This window comes from Acanthopagrus latus, chromosome 18, assembly GCF_904848185.1.
Source record: "Acanthopagrus latus isolate v.2019 chromosome 18, fAcaLat1.1, whole genome shotgun sequence".
NCBI classification, from domain to species: Eukaryota; Metazoa; Chordata; class Actinopteri; order Spariformes; family Sparidae; genus Acanthopagrus; species Acanthopagrus latus.
The window spans coordinates 11,878,173-11,902,001 of NC_051056.1; the positions used below are offsets into that span (position 1 = coordinate 11,878,173).

Here is a 23,829-nt window from a genome sequence, read left to right on the forward strand (position 1 = left end):
TGACAGTGGTTTCCTATATAAACAAGCAGGGAGGGACACGCTCCCTTTCCCTGTTAAAACTGTCGCACTCTCTGTTGCTGTGGTGCAGTGCTCATTTTCTGTCTCTCAGAGCCACACATGTTCCAGGGCACTTAAACCTGGGGCCGGACCTTCTCTCCAGGGGAGGTCCTCTTGTGAGGGAGTAGAGATTGCACCCGCTGGTGGTGGCTCAGATATGGGACCGCTTCGGCAGGGCGGAAGTGGATCTTTTTGCCTCCAGAGCAAATACCCACTGCCCTCTGTTCTTTTCCATAACAGACCACAGCACCCCCCTGGGAATGCACTAGCGCACACATGGCCCAACACGCTGCTGTATGCATTTCACCCGGTGGAAATGATTTTGTCTGTTCTGGAGAGGGTGCGCCAGCAGGGGCTCTCCCTGATTCTGGTGGCTCCTCGCTGGCCGGCGAAGTCGTGGTACACAGAGATAATCAGTCTGCTGGCGGCAAGGCCTTGGCTGCTCCCTCTTCGCAGGGACCTCCTCTCCCAGGCGGGAGGAGAGGTGATTCACCCACACCGAGAGCTGTGGTGACTACATGCCTACCTGTTGAGAGGTCCAATTGGATAGCTCAGGGTCTGCCCCGAAATGTGGTGGCAACGATCCAGAGTGGAAGGGCATCATCTACTAGGGGCCTATATGCCTACAAATGGCGGGCGTTTGAGCAGTGGTGTCAGGACCGAAACGTACTCCCATTTCAGTGCTCTATTGTGGATGTTTTGACATTCCTTCAGGAGCTGCCGGATAAGGGTCTCTCTTTCTCGACAATTAAGGTCTATTTGGGGGCTATGTCTGCATGCCACGTTGTTTTGATGGAGTGACGTCAGGCGCTCATCCTCTTGCTATGCGCTTCCTGAAGGGAGTCCGCAGGCTGAGGCCTGTGTTTAAACCCAGCGTTCCCTCATGGGATTTAGCGTTGGTGCTTGAGGCTCTTTGTGGACCCACATTTGAGCCTATTGAGTCTGCAGATATGAAATTTCTTTCATACAAGACTGCATTGCTACTTGCTTTGAGTTCTGCAAAGCGAATGGGCAACCTTCATGCTTTGTCTGTGCATCCCTCTTGTACCCAGTTCACTCCGGATGGATCTAAGGTTACGAATGCGGCATATTTGCCTAAGATTGTCCCCGCAGCCTATATCTCTATGACTTTTGAGCTCTTGAGCTACTGCTTCCCTCCGTTTGCATCTGAGGAGCAGAGGAGTTTACATTCCTTGTGCCCTGTGCATGCACTACGCACCCAGGTTTTGCGTTTGTGACCAGTTTTTTGTATGTTTTGCTAGTCTGGCGAAGGGCAAGGCGCTGTTAAAACAGCGGCTTTCCCATTGGATTGTGGAGGCTATCTCCATAGCATACAACAGCAGGGGTCTTCCGTTGCCCCAAGGTGTGAGGGCACATTCAACCAGGGGCATGGCGGCCTCATTGGCCTTGTTTAAAGGGGTTTCTGTGAGTGATATCTGCGCTGCAGCCAGTTGGTCATCACCGCACACTTTTGTTCAGTTTAATCGTTTAGACGTGACAGCCCTTTAGTGGCTCCCTCTGTCCTTCCTGCTGGGTCTACGATGCACTAGAGTGTTGGAGGTTTGACTCTGGTTCGGTGGCTGCTCTGCAGGGTGTGTATACATGTCCCATACTATATGTGTTGTACCGAGTGAATCGACTGAAAGGGAACGAAATGTTATGAAAATAACTTCTGTTCCCTGAAGGATAGGAGCGAGGTACAACACTACGTTGGCCTGCTGCGCAGCTGGGCTCGGTGGAGAGCGGCTATCGAAACTGAATTATGACTGTGGCGGTGCATGTGGCTTTGCCTCATCCATCAACTCAATTTTAACTTTTACCAATGTTCACCAATATTACAACCAGTAGGTGATTTGTTGATTTTTAAAAACACTAAAAACACTCACAAAAAGTAACATTTTAGTTTTAGAACATAAATAGCAAACTTGTGTTGATCTGGTCATTTTTCATTTTTATACAAGTCTGCACAAGGTGTTTTATTTTGAAGATTAACGAGATGGTCTATGCCGTTCCTGTGTCTCTGACTTCCTGCCGGCACGATCTGCTCTGTACAGCTTGTTGTGGCTTCCGTGAAAATAGATCAGGCAGCCAGAACCCAAAGCAGCCAAGCATGGCTTGACTCCTCACACTATCTGCTACTAGAGGATGGAGAGGGATAGCAGGTTAACAAGGGGGATGCTTTTTGAAAATTTTGCTAACAAGGGGGATGGCATCCCCCCTCAAATCACCTACTGATTACAACTATCTTTCCCTCACTACCACCAAGTGCTGAGAGTGTCCATGGTGGCCTATGGGTGCAAGTGCAAGACATTCAACAAAACACATGCAAATTAAGAATGCAGATTTGAATGAAGATGAAGATTTTCTCTATTAATTTGCACATGTTTTGTCTAATTGCATGTGCTTTCTTAAGTTGCAGTGCATTTGCTCCCGTCTGCCACTGTATTAAATACCAGTCTGCTGTCATGCTAGCAGTTCTGTGGGCTGTACTAAGCACAACAGTACTTTGCAATCAATACAAATGTTGACATGCTTATGGTGAGAAAATTACAATTCTAACTTGCCGGTGTTCTGCTGGTGAAATGTTTAACATGTAACCTGTTAGCATGGTAAAACAATTTTACTAGCACAAAACACAGAGAACAGCTGAGACTGACAGAAATTCTATTAGTTAAGCAGGAAATGGGTCATAACAAATGTAAGGTATGACTAGTAATGGGTGTAGTTAGGACCTTCTCAATGATAATGATACTTCATATTGGTTCAGTGCTTTAGCCATGAAGCCGGAGCACGCGGGAGCAGTGTTTGTTGTTATTTTCAAAATGTATTATTATTGAACGTGTCAGCACTTCCTTGGGTTCTCAGTGATTCTCAGAGATTCTTTGCTGTATGGTTAGATTTTCAGATCATTTCTATTTGGCAGAACTGTGACCGTATATGTTCTTCTTCCCAAAGTCCTTAGTTACAAAGACAATATTGTAATTTTTTTGGGCCTTTTCTGGCTTTATTGACAGGACAGCTGAAGAGTGTGACAGGAAACAGGGTAACAGAGGGGGAGTGACACGCAGCAAAGGGACCCGGGCCAACAAGGGTCAAATAACTTGGCTGACACTAATATTTCCAACAACCAGTAAACCCTCACATAAAGCATGGAAGTCTTCAGGCATATATATAAATTATGTAATGAAATGTATAGCAAGAGAGAATTAACTGCCTGAACAAGTTATTTAAGATGACATATTCACATAGAGGGTCCCTGGTACACTGGGGATTGTATGGACGTTGTGTAGTCTTTAGAAATGCTCTGTGACCATGACTCTCAAGAAAGGTTTCATGTAACTGAACATCCAGTGAGCCACTAATATATTTCTCATAAACCACACACCGTAGATCTTACTGGTAAACATGTCCCTTACTCCCTCTGACTGTTTGTCATGCGTATTACCAGGAAATAATGTTGCTGACAACACTTGTGTCTTATCAGTAATGACGTCAGAGACATGAGACATGACATGATGTGCTTCCCCAATTCTTTTCACTCCCAAGAAAGCCAGTGTCACAGGGAATTATATTTAGAGTAGCCTTTTATTTAGCTTCAGAGGGAGACAAAGCCAACTCAACAAGCAAAAGAAGCTATTTACCTATCTTACTTGCACAAATCAAAAAATATTAACAAAAAGACAAAATTGTACCTAACTCCTTAATGAGGACAAACCGGAGAGAAGGGTTTAAAGAAAACGGCTTCTCCCTCCTACTGGGCTACCACACAGTTTTCAATTTACAAATCAATCAAAGTGCGGCAATCAGGTGGATCAAGCCAATCAGCAGGTCCAACCTGCTATCAAACACACATACACACACACTCAGAGAAGACTGCTCTCACACTAGGAGGAGGAGGGACAGATCAGCTCCCAATAAACACACAACAATGACCCAGACTCATAAGCTCTATTCTGCTATTTTTGTAATACATGCTATCATTCCTGTACTACATAATTAATATATCCATTATTTATCACTTAACTTAGTAATTTGATGTAAGAAATCTTCCTGCTTCTTTGCTTTCCCTTGCTTAGGCTTGCTGTGAACACAAACCCAACACTCCCTCTGTCTGTTTCACAATAAAAGCCTTCCACCAGTTCAGGGAACATAACAAGCCCTCTACCTTGCTGGGATGCTTTTGCTGTGAAATATTTGCAAGAGGTGTTGAATTTCATTCACGTATGAAGCGCTGGTCCAATGACTGGGTTCAAATTGTTGCTACAATGACTGTGAGAAATTTACCATGTGACTTAATGACCAGAACCAGGTAATTAGTCTTTACCATATTTACTAACTTTTTGTATGAATATTAACTACTGGTACTTTTTGGAATCTGGGATCTCAATATTTAAAGCAATCAGTGTTCAGGGCAATGAAGACGGTATAAATACACCAAATCACATGAAAATGTTTTAAATTTAGCTCCAATAATACAACAGTAGAGAAATTCAAACCACATATTAAACTTGAAATTGCATGAGAGAAAAAGTTTAAAAAGGAAAAAGAAAAGGGATGTATGTTGCAGCATTTTCTTGCTAAATGTAACCATGTTGCAACAATGAAGGACGAATGCATGTTGAGTCACGCTGGTGTAAAGAAAACACCAGCATGCACATTTCAAAGCTGTACAGCTGATCAGTCTTCAGTCAGTGTGTTGTCTGCTCATGAGAAGGCCCGGATTTGTCTAACACGCTCATCACCACAAACCACAATGCAGCGGGACAGTTGACTCTAACATCCTCTATTCTACCTGCTGTCTGTCTGTGTGTTAGTGTGCTGTAGCTGCCACAGCAATCGACTTGGATTTCCTTCTCTGAAAATGCTGGAGAGCTCTGTTTCCAAATGGTAAGTGTTGATTTTCATTCTGTTTATTTCAAATGTACTGACTTTAAAGCATTATACAGTTCAGCCCATGGCTCACTGTGGTTTTTAATGAAAGCTTTTGTAAGAAATATGTCCGGCTACAAGTGAAATGGTAGACTGATACTGACTGAACTCCTCTGATACATTAGTGCAATTGCATCGATTGACAGTGAACAAATGCATCTACATATGTGGCTTTAATGTTTAGTGTTAATGTTTAATGTTTAGTGAAAATCTCTACATACATCCCTGAACTGCTTCTTTTGTCCTACAGTCTATTGTATTTTGCTTTTGGAATCATTATTGGCTCAAAAAACATACTATTTCCCCATATATTTCCCATAACATATGGCATTAAAGCATCTACAGTGTAAGACAAGCAATGTCAACCTGAAGCTTGAATTGTACTGTTAGACTCATGTGAACTCTCTTCATGTCAAAACATGTAGAGGCGCAGCTTCAGAAACAAATGGGAAAGCCAATAACATGTCTGGTCGCAAACCAACTGAAATGTGTTGTCAATGCATTTGAGCTAAATGCATATATTGTATATGTATTTCTATTTATTTCACATAGGCATTATGCATGCCTCTGAAACTGTGTGAGACTTCATATTGTAAGTTTTAAATAATGTATAACATGTGAGTTTTAATACTGAGTTCATTGTTGGTATTGGTCTTCGTTGTTAATTATCGCGTGTCGACATTGAGGTCAGTGGGAACGCACAAAAAGCAGTTGCAGTGCATACTTCACTGTCAGCCTAAGCTGACTCCATTTCAGTGGAACTCTTAGATCAGCACTATCTTACATAATGTAAAGAGTCTTATCCTGTCGATGACTCACCACCAACTCGTTAGACCATAGCCAACATTCTGATAAGAGTCATGTGACAGGAAAAAGAGCACCAAGGTTCTAAAATATTAATATTCACTTTAACCAAATACAGAATACTTTCTGTCTTACTTGAAATGTCATAGTGTTTCCTACACTACAGTACTGAGGAGTCACGCAACGAAATTTAAAACAAAGGCTTAGTGGAGGTTTGTTTCTTCTTACACAATGTGTTTTGAGTGTAATTTCAGCTTCTGTTGCTGAGAGCTGTGTGGGTTTCACATTCAGCCTGCTTTTTAGCTTTCTTGATCATGTAGATGGTTTGCTGTATATATGCCATGAAGGCTATGTAGTAAATAATTTAATAAGCAAATAGCAAAGAGCTTTGATTCATATCCAGTAATCGATGATACTACTGATACGCAGAGAGCATAATAAAGATGTCAATTTTCTCTTTTGTCTTTGCAGTGAAAAGACTCCATGGCTCAGGGCTCGACGATGGTTGGGTTTTTTCATGCTGATCATAATAGGAACTTCAATATTAATAATCTGCAATTCGAACATGCAAGTGTCATGGTCTTTGAACGTTTGGACAATAAGGTCTCATAGCAATATGACCACTTCAGTCAGCAATGTAAGTATGTTTACTAGCTGAATTGGAGAAGAAAAGCACCTATCAAACTGCCCAACTGAATAAATCAGTAATACTTTTTTATTATTATTATTTTGCTGCTGTTACCTTTAATGTGTATTAAAGTAAATTTTAAGTGTTTCACATGTTTAATAAGCAAAATTTCATTTCAGTGGCTGAAATTTAAACATAGTGAACCACAGTTGACTATTAAGTATTAATTTTGTAGGGATGTCGTGATCTGATCTGTAGGATCGGGATCAGGGCCGATATGGACTTTTTTTTCACCCTATTTATATTTTTTTTTTACGTCAGAGCACAATTTGTGGCAGAACACAGACGTGTGCGTAATGTTACTCTTGCAAACCTCTGTATAAAATGTCGGCAGTTTGGAAATATACTCAATTAGAAAGCAAATCTTGCATGAACTAGAACACTCTGTCAAGTGGGTGAATAGAGAGCACCATCCATTACACACATGGCAAGACAGTGAAAAAGCCAGCCTCCAAATTGTTCAAAGTTGCTGGGATTAGTAACTGTAATGTTCAGAGAATTTCAAATCAATCTTGTGTACATTTTTGGTACTTAAACACCTTTTTATTTACAATTAACAAAACGGTAAGAGACTAAGAAGAAGATGAGAGACTAGAGGGAAATAGCAAAAAGATCCTGAAAGACACAAACACATCACTATGCTAAATCTGTATCAGTCTGTGTAGTCAGTAGGAAACCACAGACTGTATAAACAGTCTGACATTCATGTACTGTATGCACAGAAAAGGCAGCACGGGCATGTAGAGTTTGCTGACGTAACCATATCAACACACAAAATAAACATCCTCATAAGAGCGGCACAAACATGGTCAGAAACTTCGATAGCAATTGAATCACGTTCCATTACAATCCATTTACATAAGGCCAATGAAGAAGTGACTTATACATGGAAATTGTTACGCAGAGCCCCTTTAAACAGACATAAGATAAATCCTATGTTACTGGAGTGCCACACTTAAAAAAATCCCAATCTCCTCTGCTTGCACAGATCTCAGCAGCCAACCCCTCATCATCAAAATACTTTGTGGCATACCCGCACCAGTACCATTTTATATTGGATGAACCCAACAGATGTCGGCAGGAAAGCCCATTCTTGGTTCTTATGATCCCAGTCTCACCCCACAACAGAGAGGCTCGTGATACAATCCGCAACACATGGGGCAAAGAAGTCTCAGTGCTGGGCCGTGCAGTCAGCCACTATTTCCTGTTGGGAATGTCCAAAGAGGAAGACGAGACAGAGCTCCTTAAAGAGCAAGTAAGTTGTTTCATTTTTATCTCTTTCAACCATCATAAAACCTGATGTTATCCATACACTATGTATAGCTACTGTGTATCGGGGAAACTATTCCATTGTGTATAGAGGGAAATCCAAATGCATTTCTGTTCTTGCTGTTTCAAAATAAATAGGCCAACAAGAATGAGCTGCAGAAGATACAGAGAAAAAATAAATTCCTCATGGTAAACGGAGCAGAGAAATAAAAGAAAGTTGAGATCAGGTTGGGATCAGCTTTTTAAGGTTATAGTTGTTGGCTTATCAGTAAGAATGAGGGCAATGATCCAGAATGTGTCAGGCTGCTTTCTGGCCTGTCTCTTCATGCACACAAACCTTAAGGCTAAACTAATGTTTTATGGGACCAAATGTTGATGCTGCAGGTCCCCTCAACCTTACAGAATTTTTAAACGTTTTTCTGCATCTTTGGACTTGTTTTTGGCTTTCTAGCCATCGACTCTGGTTCAGTCTCACCCCTCTCATTAAATGTGTTTGCAGCATTGACCGGCAAATGTTTTCATCAAAAAGGCTCTGATAATCCCTTGGCCCACTACCTTTCCAACAGATGAAGTTAACAACTTGATGGCGAACATTGAGTTGGATTCAACGCTAATGAGTTCAATATTTCCCTCATGAGTTGGCAGAGACCAGATCAGTTAAACAACCATTAAACTTGACTAAAAAAGCAGTCTGTTCTTTATTAGGCAGTGACCTCTAATGGTTGCAGTAAGTATTACAGCTGCAAAGGAGGAAACAAGGAGAAGTAATATAAAGAGTGAAAAGTCTGTAAAGGAGGTCGGATTTAACAAGCACTTTCATTAAGGAGACTGCTCTTTGTGTCCGATGGGAAACCAGAAGTCAACGGTGACTTCTTTTAACTGTGGGCAAACGGCAAATGGTGACGGTCCAATATGACCGCTGCTGGTATGCTACAATGGTCATGTTGTTTTGGTAACAATGATGTATGTTGTTTTGGGAGTTGCTGCCAATAAACCTTTTGGTATTTTGGTATAAGAATGTGCTTAAAAGTTGTTCTTGGTGGCCACTATCCCAAAGTGGCCAAAACATCTGTTAACTGCTGCTTTCAACCAAGTCTCCTATCTCCCCTTCTGTAGGTGTTACAGGAAAGCCAAAGACATCATGATATTCTCCGGAGTAACTTCGTGGACAGCTACAATAACCTCACCATTAAAACCATGGTCATCTTTGAATGGCTTGACTCCCATTGCCCCAACACCTCCTATGCCATGAAGATTGACTCAGATATGTTCCTTAATGTCCACAAACTTGTTGACATGCTATCGACAGCCCGCCAGAATCTTTACATGACAGGATTGGTGGCAAGGCATGCTGCTGTTCTTCGAGACTATAATTCAAAGTGGTTTCTGCCTGTCTCAGCCTTTTCTGAGTCTACATACCCACCATATGCAATGGGGCTAGGCTATGTGTTCTCACTGGATTTAGCCAAGAAGATACTGGAGGCATCTAAACATGTTAAAGCTATTTACATTGAGGATGTGTATGTGGGATTGTGTATGCAATATTTGGGAATCGCACATACAGATCCTCCTCATGGTGGTTTGTTTAGGGCAACAATCCCTGGTTCAACAACAAACTGTTACTGGACCTCTGTCATTACAACAATATTGCAGAGCTCTAACCAGCTTTCAGAGGTTTGGAAATCATATCAGACTCAAGTACAAAGTGGCTGCTAATATGTCACTCTGTTGACATGACCGCCTTGATGACCCATTTTTTTTTTTTACTTTTGAAGTATGATTTTGACGTTCTGACACAGATAAGAATTTTGTAACTGAGTAAATGTGATATAAAATAATATTTTAGGTGTTTGTCAAGATTTCACAGATGATTGTGAAGATGCAAATCATTTAAAGTCTTTCAGGTACAGAGCAATTTTTAAAACTTGTATCCGTGCAGTTTGCGTGTCTAGTACATGTTGAATGTGACAAACGTAAACTGCAATAACAGCAAGTAAGCAAGCCTAGTATTAACTGCTCTGTAAAATGATGGACTTTTCTGCACTTTGTGGCCTTACATGTGAAACATTTACTTTAGTATTCTATTTATAAAGTCAATCCAATTGCAGATTGAAGATTATGATGATTTCTATGCAGATATATAAGCACAAACTGATGTTCACCACAGAAACTTACAAGAGGAAGTGGCCAGACATACACTACTGCTACACAGACAAGTGCAGCTTATTGGACTGACAGTTCCCACGGTGCACTGCAAACAGTTGAAGGGACTAGACCCAGATATCAATGGTGTAATACAAGAAAAACAAAAATACGTATTTATCCTCCTCTTCCCAAGTGCTGAGTTTTGGAGATACTATGTACTATTTTCTTTGTGCATCACCTCACAGAGGAAGGGTTGTATCTAACCATGGACAATAGGCTAGCTGGCTATCTCAGCTAACCATGTTAGTTAATATTACAGCTTTGCCAGGGGGGACTACATTAATGTGATATCATTGGTGGATGTTTTTCTGTGAAAAAGAAAATGGTTCCAACTATTCAAGTGACAACAAAACAATCTAGATCTATAATCAGCCCGCCAGGTTAGAGGGAAAATATATATTTTTACCTCCGTTTAGGAGGTGTATATATACTGTATACACTGTATGATAATATATATACATATACATACACACACACACACACACACACACACACACTACATAATGGATTTCTACAAAACTTGCATGGAAGATGAACCCCAGAAAAAGCCCCATTAACTTTCAATGAATTTTCAACATTTTCCTTCATTTCTCAGGGAATAATGCACAGATAGGAAAGGAAGGAAGGAAAAACAAACAGGTGAATTTAGTTGGCTGGTACCTATGTGTGAATACAAAAAGGGACTGTTGTTTTTGTTGCAACCAGAATATAATTTCAATAGAGAATGTGCAATCATTTTCTCACACATTAAAGTTTCAACTAAAACATGTATGTGTTCTCAGAATCTCTTGCACCTTTCTCAACTGTGAGTGAAGAAGGATCTGATGATAAAGTTAGGTTGATCTTTACATGTTAAGGGAAGTCACTGAATCAGAGTGAAAAATGTGCCACTTCTTTGAACCAACTGATGAATGTAGCTGTTATCTCAGATAACATGTTCTTTAATCTACAGTATTTCTCTTCCCAAGGAATATAGCTATACAGTGCAGTAACTATAATGCAAGGCATTATTTTTTAAGTAATTAAGTAGGCTACTATTGAGTTCTTTCACATGTCATTGTACTGTTGTCTTGTGTATGCAAAGATATTTATGCAAGTAGGCTTTGACAAAACTAATTGGCAATATGAAAGTTTGAACCATGTACTGAACAACTTTTCTTTTCTCCTGAGTAACAAAACCCAGGAATCTTTCTGGAAGCCATTCATTTACATTTAGTTTTTAGCTGCAGAATGGTAGCTTAATCTGCCTTCGAAATCTCAAACGGTGCAATGTTTGGTTCACAGATATCAGTCAGGCCTGCAGCCAATAAAGGACTTTAAAGTAAATCAATCAACAAGCTTTCAAACTGTGATGGATGAAGATACGTATTTCATTGTATGCAGCTCACTTAACTTCACAATGGTGAGACAACTGGTTAATAAATTATTATGAAACGCTGATATTCTATGTATGATTTTAAATGTATGTTTATTCATATTTTAATATAGATGTGAAAATATTTATCTGTTTATAGTTTTTGGTTTGTAGGGGAAAATACAGCTAAAACACTTGAGCTCTCATGTTTAAGAGTTGATGACTTGGTCAAAGTACATTATAAACAATATTCCTGAGATATTTCTATACATTAGTACTTTAGTTAGTACTTAGCCCTTTTTATGACTAATTCCTTTAAAGAATATTTTATTTGTTGGAGTACATTCTGTCCTATTTATATAATTTATGGGAAATATTGTTGTGCTATTGCTGTTTAACAATCTTGTTGACTGTCAAGAATCTTGCTTAAGTGAGACACAACAAATAAGTTCCTTTTTTGCTCTTCCTCTTTCTCTTCCTGTCTGCTCTATCAATAATAAGTGCATATCTATTTTTAAGGTGGTTGTGATGTAGATCTACTTTTCTCGAGAACAGACAGACGGAAGTGGCATAATGATACATGATACATAAAATGTTGCACTGCCTAATCAGATAAGAAATTTGAGTTTAGAAGAATTTGAGTGGTCTAAATGAATTCTCATTATTCTACTTGACAATAAAAACTACAGGACTCCTTGTAGTTTGGAAAACAGTCATTTAGATAATTTGCACATACAGGAAGAAAAGACCACTCAACACCTACACATCAGTTTTTTATAAACACCACATCTTGATATGACTGGCCTCAAAGAGATCTGAAAGCAACCTCCCTCTATTTACCATACTGTGTACAGAGTAATGTCAGCGTGGTTTGAGTGACATGCAAATATGAACAACACCGCCCTCTCGTGGCAGGCAGTTGAACTAGAAAACAGAAGAGGGGTAGAGGAAGGAAATTAAAGATTGAGTGAAGCATTTTGAATATTACCTGGTTATGAGATCTTGTATTCACGTTCCTTGACGGTGGTGCTAAATATGAGTTAATTATTATCAGAAATATATATACCATTATCATGCCTGCCAATCTGTTTGTATGAGACCATTTTGCCTCCGTTAAAGACAGGTGAACCACTGTACACTTCATCCTGACTAAAAGTCCTGTCATATGATGGGGTTTTTTTGTGTGTGTCAAAGCATTTGTGTGTCTATAAAACTTTTAAAAGCCCAGTCTGAGTCTCTACATGAGAGAAAAGCAGATAAAGAGACACTGAGTTAGACGGGTAAAGAGAGTTGCTCAGCTGGCCTGTCAGAACAACTTCAGCAGGCAGAAGGCAGGCAAAACTGTGCGTGCGTCTGGTTGTGTGTTTTTGATGTTTTATACTCACGAGGACCATGTATTCTCAAACGGATAAAAAAAAAGCAACAAAGAAATGTCATATAATATGAGGACAAGTTTAAACTGTCCTCAACTAGTGACTAGTGACCTCAACTAACACAGTCTGTGCCTCCATATACTCCCAATGCCTACAACTAGCTAGACTTGTAACACGCCTGTTCTGCTTCTCTACTCCAGCCACTCTGCCACTCTGTGTTTTCTAACTGTTCTGCCTTTTACAGCCACTCTCTTCACAAATCCCCTCTAAGATGGATGGCTCTGAGGGTTCGAGAGGCTTCCAAATTCCCAAAAACTGCTCACAAAAAAGTTTTTGTGGCTTGGTATCCAACTTCGACACTTTGATGTGGCGACTGAATAAGTTATCGAAAAATGTTGTGTCATTCGATACCACATTTCACTACCTAAAGAGTTAATCTCATTGGCAGCAATAGGCCAGCAAGCATGCAGCATGCTTGTTGTGCAAGAAGTAAGAGTGCGGGTGATTGGCTGCCCTGAGGCGTGCAAACAAAAAGACTATGTTACGCCCAGAGACGGGCCTCACCATGTGTATGTGTAATGTAATCTTTCGTTAAAGTGGATTTCATAAAATTGGCATCAAAAAAAGGTATCACTCAGTCAAGTCAAGGTATCGGTACCAGTATCAAAATTTTTCTAACTATACCTGGCCCTAGGTATTGCCATGGCTTCCTCTGGATCTTAGTAAGATCCAATCAGGACATCCTTTATTATCAATCTGAAGCTTCAAACAGTAGTCCACAAACCAGTGAGAGATGTCACTGTGGGTTTACACTTATATCTTTCCAATAAAATCATGTTTGATTCCACTTTCCTTGAACCTGTCTCACTGTACACTTTCCACAGTGTATGTTGTGGGGTGTAGACTTGCTTATGTCAGTACAGGCATTTGATGTGACAAATTAAAAGAAAATGTTACTAAGACTTCCAGGATGACAATGCATCCACCCACAAGAAGCCACTGAATGTTTTGACGGTTTGAATCATATGCTCTGGCCTTACCAGTCACTGGATCCTAATTTAATAATTCTCCACCAATCATCGAAACACCAATCAAGGGAATAGGTTTTAGAAGATTGAGAGTTGGAGAATCTATGAAAATGAGCAGTGGAGCTGCTCTGTATTCTTGTCCCGGTCCAGCACCATAAAACATTTTATGTTGGTTTTTCTTTTAATTTACCCTTCATCATGTTGTCTAAATACATTTAGCTCACTTTTCTTTTCTTTTTTTTATCAGCTGAGAACAAACGCTTCTTTTCAACCACACTTCTGCTTCACACTGACGACACACATTCACACTTGGAAGCTGTCCACAGCCCCCCCTGATAGTTTGCTCTACAACTGGTCAGTCGAGGGCACATCAGCAGTTGGTAATGTATCTCTAGAGTAAAGTAACTCTGCCTATTTATCAGCTGGTCGTAATTCGATTTTAAAGTTAAAAAAAAATACACAGCTGCTTCCAATGCCCCATCTTTCTTAACATCTAAAAAGCTATGCCACGATCTATCAAGCATACTAATGACACTGGCTTGATAGGTCTGAAGGTTCAAAGGTTGAATCGTTTCAAATCCTTTAGAACTTTTGATTATTTTAAGATTTAAGAAAGACTGAATAAAGAATGAAGTGAAATTTACTTTGCCTTGCCTCACAAAATGAGGCCCTGTTAGTTTCTGGGGAACTGTCCCTCATATCTTTTGGATTCAAACCATGTGACATCTGATGCTCTTATCATTGCTCTATACATGTTTATTCCTGCATTTGTGTGTGTGTGTGTGTGTGCGTGTGTGTGTGTGTGTGCGTGTGTGTGTGTGTGTGTGTGTGTGTGTGTGTGTGTGTGCGTGCATGAACACAAGTGCCCTCAGGAAAAGTGAACAAGTGGAATGTCAACTTCCTCTTGGCACAGGATACGTACAAGGAAAAAGTCAAGAAGGGATGGAGATGTGGAGAGAGACAGACGGACAAACGGCCTCTATCGCTCTGGAATTTTCTTATTCAATTGTTACTCAGAATGTTGTCTTGTTTAGGTTGGATATGAGACTAGAAATGTGTGTTTGAGTGTGTGTTTGTGTGTGTGCGTAGGCAGCTGACCCTGATGTGAACAGGGCCACTGTGTGATACCACAGAGAGACCATTCTTCACTGCGACACAAACACACACAGGCAGTACACACTCACAGCCCCTCGCTCACTCTTAATTTGTCACATTCACTTACACACAAACACACATACAGAGGGTGCAAGAGAGTCACTTTCCATCGTCCTCTCATTCCCCTACACTCACACTAACGCACAAACCTCATGCTTCTGTTCTTCCCCCAACACACACACACACACACACACACACACACACACATACACACACACACACACACACAGTGACTGTGTCCCACCACATAATGACCCTTATTTTACCATGCTGACTGTGACTCACTGGTTGATTCAGGAGACTAGATTGCTAAGCTCTATCTATTCAATATATTTCATACTTAAAATCACAAGTAGATAAAGCAAAAAAAAAGAAAAGATTAATGAAACAGGGTGGTGGTGTAATTTGCAGTCATGGTCGTGTGACATGAATAATATCTGTCTAATATATACTGTCTACACTTCCACTTCCACCTATGTCCACCTGTGATAACTGCCAGGCACTTTCCTGTAAACATGTTTAAAAATGTATGGGGGGCTGTGGGTGAGAGCTAATGTGTGTGCAAAGATGCTGCCATGTGAACTGAAATATGACAAGACACGGAGTAGCCTATAAGCAATATTTCTGAAGTTACATGTTTCTGCTTTCAGATTTATTTTTTTTTTCTATGTTTCATGAGGTGCCTCCAACAGTAAATAACTCTCTTACTGGACGACTGCAATGAGGTTTAAGTCACAAACATCGGGGTATTGCTAGTATTAACCATTGTTTTCTCACATTCCAGATCATCTTTAGTGTCAATCAATTGTTTAATTGTGTTATATTTAGTGTTACATGCTACCACCATCTTTAGATGTGATAGTCTTTAGTGACACAACATAAAACAGCTGACGGTAACTCGCTTGCTAAATGCAAACTTCTTCCACTCTTGAGTACCTTGTTGTCTCAATTAGTTTAAAATAAAAAATGTCATGAAGTCATGAAAATTGTAATACTTAGTTTGTTTGACTTAAATGTGCAATATGTAAGAATTGGCCACCTGCAAAACAGCACAGACTTCTTTGGCATGGGGTCTAACTTCACATTCTCATGATATATTTAGTTTTCTTTTTATGTTTTAAACTAAAATTCCTACATATTGCACCTCTAAGTAGCTTATTCATATAAAGGTATTTGTGCACTAGCAATTACAAGCATCAGGGTTGAGCCATCGTTCATCGCCGATGGCTGACAGCCACCGCCTACTAATCTCGGACCATCAAAAAATTGTGATTTAAAAGACTCCCCACCAGGCAGCACAATGAAGTGGTGTACCCCCTCAAAGATGTCACAGGGCAAGAGTTGCTGTTGTTTGTGATATCTGGGAGAGAAAATGTTGCTGCTCAGTGCACTAACTTTACATCTGCATGTCCGGTTTATTATTTTCTTATCAAACCAGTTCACTTAGGCAAACCCCGAGACACTCTATTGAATTTGTGGCAGCAATGTTTTTGGGGTTTTTTTTTCTCATGGGCCGCTGTTTCTCTCAGTCACGCTGTTTTTAAACACAGTTAACAGCCCTTGGCCAGTCAACCATATTATTTTATGCATATCATACCGAACAAAGCAAATTAATGTACAGAACCTGGCACAGGGATGTATGTCGGTGGTTAAGTAAGGGATAATGCCCAACGAGGTGTCCATAATCAGGAATTAATGGACAACACGGAGGCCTAAGGACTGTCCGACGGGCAGCGGAGGACGGTTGCCTCCGTGAAGTCCATTAATTCCTGATTATGGACACCTCGAAGGGCATTATCCCGCTTATACCATGGTCACTTGCCAAAGAAAAGAAATTTAGACCATCAATTTATATTTTCATGCGTTTTACAATCAAAATATAAAGTTTTTCGCAAGCCATAACTAAGTTTCCCTGGTAATGCCTGAGGGTTTGACTAATAACTTGAACAATCATTACCCTCCTGTAAGGTTATTATGCAACAAAACGTTGTTCACTCCTCCAGTAAATAGGACAGACCTTAGATACCACTTGGCAACAGGAGATATTCTAGTCTGCTCAGCGATGAGCCAGCAAGCTAACACTATGCTAGCAAGATTCCAAGTCAATGACATTGCATACACTTGGCAAACAGTAAATATAATTTGACAGTATGTTTAACAACAAGACTAGCTAGCTAACCAATCAAGTCATTGTCCCCAAATCAATATCAAGATTTTCACGAACAAATGATCGGCTGTGTGTAACGTTACTGTGGCCGCAGCCTGAAGTAGAGAGTTGAACAGCGAACGGGATGTGAGATTATTCGCTTTAGAGGAACTTTAGAACTACTTAGTAGGTGTTCATATATCAGGGGTTAATGGACACCCTGCAGCCAATCAGAATCAAGTATTCTCCCAGACCATGGTATAAAGAGAGGTAGTCTCCTCTGCAGGGTGAAATAGTTGGAGATTCATGTCAGAGCAAGTTCAGTGGTGGGCTAATACGCAACTGCTGCCTGATGACAACACTGAGGGGACACACTGCCTCAAATTCATAAACAACGTCATCGTCCATCACAATGTTTCACTGTAGACTTATGCCAATTCAGCAGACATCACCCAACCCTAACAAACACAATTAACTGTTCTTGTAGCTGACATTTTGGCTTGAAAAGCACAATTGGATTTATATCATTAATGATGGCTCCATTCCATGTGGGTGAGCCTGTCCCAGGGCTCTGGTATTGTGCGTACACACTCGCTGACATGACTTACTGTGACACTTAATAGAATGGAGCTCTTACAGATAATATAGCTTTCACTGTCCAAGTATCTAACACATACGGGTGTTCACATATTACACATAATGGTGTGGGCCACTTATCCAAGTTCAGGTATAGGATGAGCGTCATAAGTCAGTCAAACCCTGTGAGCCTACAGAGAGATGGGACTTCAAGAACAACATGTCCTATTTCTTCATATTAAAGTAAACTTTTTTCTACATTTCAAGACAATTCACTTCCTGGCTCTTTTAATTTCTGTGCATCCTGGCAAAAATATCAATTCCAGTCATTAATTTTGCTGCGAATACATTGCCACAGGATTTTACACATGGTCTCTCTTTGTTTTAGTTTTTTTAAGCAGGAAAGGCCTTTATAATATAAAAGAACCAGGATGGCCATCACGTGATGACACATGCATTGAATTATGCATATTATTGCTAGTGCTACGATATCACAGTCAAAATGTAGGCCCATGCTGAGAAAAGATTAACACTACTTCCAATTTTATGTTGAGTACGTTCAAGGATACATTCAGATATTATTAGCAAGCAGTCCAGACTAGCCTTGCCCCCTAATGGGATGAAACATGTTGATAAGTGGGCCTAATGTGTAAACGGGTGAAATGTAGACACTCACATACTTACTGTATCACTCACTTTACATTCGCTTTCCTGAAACACATTTTGCCCTCTCATTCGGCTCAAAATGGACGTAGATAGTGGAAAATGGGTCAGTAGGCTAAAGCAAAACTTCCTCCTCGTTTCCCGGGGTTTACTGGATGTCAACTTATTGAGTCACTTTAAAAAAAAAAAAAGTAAAGTAAAACTAGCGTCAAGTGAAACAGAGTTAACGCAAGCAGAAATTACATGATGCTAATTTCACAATGAAGTAAGGATGGTATACGTGTGACATAAGAAATGTAATAGAAAGAGAGAAATAAATAAACGGAAAGTGAAAAGGAAGTGAAACTTTCAAAAGTCAGGCGCATCCCCCAAAACCCCCAAGTGTGATGGATTAACATTCAGTTAAGCTTGTTGTCATACATTATCATATATTCATTCTGATAATGCTGCTCTAATTCTCTTTAAATGAAACGAAATGAACCGCAAATCTCTCAAAAATGTCATGGTCTTGCCCGTAAAATCACTTGTTTTTCGCATTCTTCAGTCTTATTCTGAAAGGGGTAGTCCGGATGTGGTGTGTTTAACAGCCGACACTCTTGACGCAGCCAGCTAAAGTTCAGAATGGACCCGACCGGAGGGGAACCCGTTAGTTTGTCGAGGAGAAACCGCTGACCGTCCATGTCTTGTCCACAGGCAGCAACCCGCTGACAAACTTATTGGCAGCAATGTCGAGAGAAAATACCACTCGAAGTTTGGACAGCATAGACCTCGCTGCTTTGAGAGTGAGTAAAACAGTTTTGTCTTGCTTTTTTTTTCTCTTTTTTTTTTAATGAAGTGTTTGAGTAAACACTGGAGGGATGTGGTGGGTGTTGTTTGAAACCTAACGGTAGTTTCAACTTTTTTTACTCGTCTAACGGTCGCCTCTCGCCGACTGTGTGTGCTGTCAGAGAAAAACGTCTCGTCGCGTCCTAACTTTAGTGTAACGTGTTAAAGGCTTTACACCCTGTAACGTTATGCTGCGCGTCTGCGCCGTGTCCTGTTCGGTGTAAGTTTACAGGCTGCGGTGTGTACACACAGGACTCTCCTCTGGCCGAGCAGCTGAAAAGTTGACATGCAACAAGTGAAAGCCCGCTGAGTTCAGCTTGGTGCAGTAACTGACAGAAAAATAGTGAGAAACACATTTATTTATGTTGTTTTAACCCAATTCATATAATTCTCACACTCGATACCTAGTGTGTAGTGGTGGTATGCCATTTATGAACATTTCTTTCATCAAATATTCACTGATGAATATTTTTGCAATACTTCTAAGATGGAAGCCCTACAGAAAATGACTATGCCCTTATGTGACTCCAGTACGTTTACATTGAACACATCAAATGGCGTTTTATTCCTCTGTAGTTAATAGTATTCGTATACTCAGTGGAATAATGTTGTCAGAAATTCATTTTTTTCTCTTTTGAAAAAAGCACATTTTTCAAAGTTTTTCAGATTTTATTTTCATTCCTTGTAGGTCACAATGCAATCAACAATTGCAGCCCCACTTCCTCAGTCCCCATCCCAGCATAGCACCTCATTGTTCTCCTCCATTTGCCCATAGTACAGAGTATATTGCATGCTACAAAGCTGTCTGTCATAGTTTTTCTTTAAATTTGCTGAAACGCTCCCAACATTTTCTATATTGCAAGCGCTAGGTCTGTGCAGTTACTCAAAACTGAATTTTTGGTTATGTGCAATGTCTAAATTGGAAGAAGTTGTGAGTATTGCAGCACTTCAGAGATGTCCTGGTTGACAAATCTTGCTCTCCACATGTAAGAAGACATGCTGCTGGTTTGGTACAGACCCCACTACACATCAAGAAAATTAAGATTGTGACACTTGTGAATCATATTGCAATCAAAGTGCCGTATCTGTCAGATTAACCTTAAAATATATTTTCTTGACCATACTGTGCAGCCTCAGTTAGTGCACTGTTCATCTGTACTGCCCAGCTCTGTGCTCTTTATTTGGCCCAGCTCTTCTACTTGTTGCCCAACATCACTCCTATCCCCTATCATCTTTTCTTTTGTTTTCTTTACCATGTTGTCTTTTTTTCTAGGACCCAGCAGGAATCTTTGAGTTGGTGGAGGTAGTTGGCAATGGAACCTACGGTCAGGTGTACAAGGTTAGTGCTCCCATGGTTTCTGTCCTTCTTTACCTGCATATCAGTAGATATTTGTTGGGTGCATGGCAGAACAGAAACACTGCTGTAAACTGTGATGCTGTTGCAAACACATGTACAGTATATTGTCATGTCTCCATTTAAACCTTGTTTACATGGCAGTAAGTTAGATCATAAAAGTTGCCTGTTGTAGTAATATAATAAACTTTATTTATAAAGCATTTTTCTTAGTAAGTGTACAAAGTGGTCAAAAAAAAAGCTGGAGATAAAAAGATAATAAAAACAAAAACACCAGGGGATAAAACCATAAAAAAGAACATCTCACAAGCTGCACACCATAAACCTCCAGCAGCCATGACACAAACACTCACAGTATATTGCAGTGTCTGACGTGTCACTTCTGGTAAACCTTACTGCGGCTACTTCCAGTTACTTCACAAGAAAAAGAAGAAATTCTCAGCTAATTGAAATATCCTGTATAGCTCTTACAAATAGCATACTGAGTCACACACACGCACACACACACGCACACACACACCAGCATCATAGCATCTGCAGCATCTTTTAAAGGGCCTGGGTGGGGCTCACTTCCTTATCACAATATCTGTTTGTGTATATGTGAACTGGTGGTTTGTGGTTACAGGAGGTGTTTAGTCTTATTTAGGTCTGTGCAGCTGGCTGTTCCCTCTGTGCAAGTCATGTTCTCATGGCCCTGCAATACCACAAACTATGTTATGTGTTAGTATACGTATGTGGAACAGTTTCAGTTTTGAGCATCAAAAGATGGCCTCCTGGGTGGATGTGCAACCGAGGGTTCCTCACCTTTATGAGTGGTCACTAGATTGTTTGTTTGTATTGTCACCAGAATTCAAGACTTCATTGCTGTTGGGCTGCCCAACTTTTTTTGAGATGTGTTATGTAGTAGTGCCAATTGCCTGACCGCAACTCTGCCTGCTACATGGAAAAGAAAAGACGAATAGATAATCCAAAATGATTTATGGAAGAAGAATATCGCAAGAGATGCACAGGATTTGTTTGTGTTTGCCTTCAGACAGGGTGCTTTTACACAGGGTTAGAACGTCACAATTCTCACAAGGAAAGCCTACAAATATGGATGAATGGTGAGCAGTCTTATTGTGGGTGGATTAGAGCAGTGATATTGATGTGATTTCTTTTTCAACACAATTTGGAAAGGTGTTATAACTCATAGTATTTTAATTTTGTAAACCCATGAATGAAATGACAGATATGAAAATAGACCTCCTTCTCTAATACTCTCTGGCCCTGCTTTAATCATTTAAAATGTATGCCACATAAAATAAACTTACAGGCAGCTAATAATAAGTGCTGGTTATGTCACCTCTGACGACTTCAGTGGCTGACTCTGCTTAATATTCTAATCGTCTCTTTAGTTTCTTGGCCATTTGTGTGCATGCTGGTTCTAATACTCATGTTGCATTAGCAGGCTCTCAGTTGGACTTAAATGTGGACTGTGCAGACCTGCTTCCTCGTGTCAACACAGAAACTTTCACAAAGTGTTTGTGTGTCTGTGTGTGTGTGAATCCCATCACATGGGAAACCAGAACAGGAATAGGCCCTATAGAACAATGCCACGCACACAAACGCATGGCCCTTTAAGAAAACACTTGGTTGTGGACTGAGTGCAGGAGATGCTGACAAAGCATCCTGGCTTTCTTCTGTTTATTTATATGTGTGTTGCCTTTGCATTACTTTGCATTTTGTAGCGTGTAGGAATGTAACATGAAGGGGAAATCCAACAGCAGATGCTGGGATCTTGAATTTAAGCTTAGCACTTCGTGTTGCAGTTATGTAAATTAAGGATTGCAAGTTAGTTACAGTCCCCATGGTGTGTCACTATCACAATTTAAGACAATTTAGATCTGCAGTGATTAATCAAATAGTTAACAACTGTGAAAGCCAACGGATATTTTGGTAAATGTTGTCCATGGTACTCCAGCTGAACGACTTGAACAAGAGGTAATAACTGAGTCATAACTGAGTCAAGTGAAAGTTATTTCTGTAGAATCCCTCGAGATGAAGTGCAACTGTCACCAGAAATGAATGGTCAGAGGACCTGGGTGGTCTTGCTGGGGTGTAGGGAATTAAAAGCTCAGTTAAAAAAGAGGAAGCCAATCCAGGGAGGGAGGGAGCCAATGTCTGGTTGTGGGATACACTCATTGTGTTTACATTACACTCAAGAAAACCGAATTACTGGGTTAGTCCGACTATGATCGAATTTTTAAGATGCATGTATACACCTTAGTCTGACTATAATCGGACTGGATCGGATTTCTCATAGTCGGTTTAATACACCTAGATTATTCGATTGATAGTTGCATTATTCCTGCAAGTATATGCTCCATTGGATCAGATTTTGCGTTCTGCGCAGGCTCAAGACTTTATTCACGGGGCTGTGAGCCGGAAGTAGAAGGATGGCGGCGGCAGCATCTTTCCTCAGAAATAACCGCAAGCAAGAGCGCCATTGTGCATCTAGTTTGTGTAATTATCATGTACACCATATACGAAATGTACAAAGATGTAGCTTTTCCTCGCTCTTCGTATGCCATCTTTCTCGAATGCCGAGGCAGCTGGTGACGTAAAGAGGTCAGCCGGAGGTGGCTTTATTATCAGTAGTTGAAATGGGTACAGCACCACCTAGCATACCGGGGTATGACATGCTTCGGCCAGTAATTCGATTTTCTCACCGGCATGTTATACTCGGACAATTGCAGTTGTCCGATTGAGCAGCATAGTCAAACTATAGCTGTAATCCAACTAAGCTGTGCATGTAAACGCACTGACTGACCATCATTTTTCACCATTTTCTAGCCCAAACAATTAATCAGTTAATCATTAAATTGATCGGCAGATTACTCTAGACCTGACTTAATCATGATTCAAATGTGTTTGCAAGATACCTTATATGTTTTATGTTAAGGAATAGTGAAAGCAAGCAAATGATTTCCAGAGGAGGAAAACTAACAAACGAGAGAGGACATTTTAGGCAGACAGCATATGGAAAATTCACTTGCAGACCTTTGGACTTCAAGAAAGAGTTTGAGAATGAAGAAGTTGAGGAGGCAGATGGAGCAGGAGTCACCAAGACAGTGTTTATATGTGCACAGTAATGTGCAGTTTGTTGTAGTCCCTGTTTTAAACCAGACTGCATACTGTCTGTTGTTTGTTGAAATGGTTTATAGTTCAACTTATGTTGCCAATTAGTTCTCCTCTAAATTGAAGCCTTTCAGCTAACCTGTGTCTAGCCTCAGGGGCTGATTGCTTTGATTGCTGAATTTTACCATGACTCATGTTGCACAGCAATGTGGTCTGATTTATGACCCACTAATTGGCAGTTAGTTAGTAGTCTGATATCATGTCAGTCAAACCCACTGGCACTGGA

General features: G+C 40.3%; 2 protein-coding genes across 7 annotated transcripts in view; both read left to right on the forward strand.

The window, feature by feature from the left end:
• Positions 1-4,313: 4,313 nt before the first annotated feature.
• On the forward strand, positions 4,314-11,386 carry LOC119007110 (beta-1,3-galactosyltransferase 1-like). Of its 2 annotated transcripts, XM_037076498.1 has the most exons (5): positions 4,314-4,366; positions 4,872-4,944; positions 6,262-6,427; positions 7,467-7,733; positions 8,864-11,386. In XM_037076498.1, exons 2-5 carry the CDS (start codon positions 4,919-4,921, stop codon positions 9,461-9,463), a joined length of 1,059 nt encoding a protein of 352 aa, XP_036932393.1. In that variant the 5' UTR covers positions 4,314-4,366; positions 4,872-4,918; the 3' UTR covers positions 9,464-11,386. The 2 variants fall into 2 exon arrangements, with proteins under 2 accessions (XP_036932393.1, XP_036932392.1); XM_037076497.1 differs by lacking the exon at positions 4,314-4,366 and having other exon boundaries at positions 4,759-4,944.
• Positions 11,387-18,828: 7,442 nt separating this feature from the next.
• si:zfos-2326c3.2 (misshapen-like kinase 1) overlaps positions 18,829-23,829 on the forward strand; it is a 69,442-nt gene continuing 64,441 nt past the window's right edge. For 4 of the 5 annotated variants that reach the window (XM_037076582.1, XM_037076586.1, XM_037076584.1 and 1 more), the window contains exons 1-2: positions 18,829-19,029; positions 20,346-20,411. In XM_037076582.1, the coding sequence (XP_036932477.1) occupies positions 18,973-19,029; positions 20,346-20,411 (123 nt within the window). In that variant the 5' untranslated portion in view covers positions 18,829-18,972. Of the gene's footprint in view, positions 19,030-20,345; positions 20,412-23,829 lie in introns of those variants that run through there. The other variant, XM_037076585.1, reaches the window with a different exon arrangement.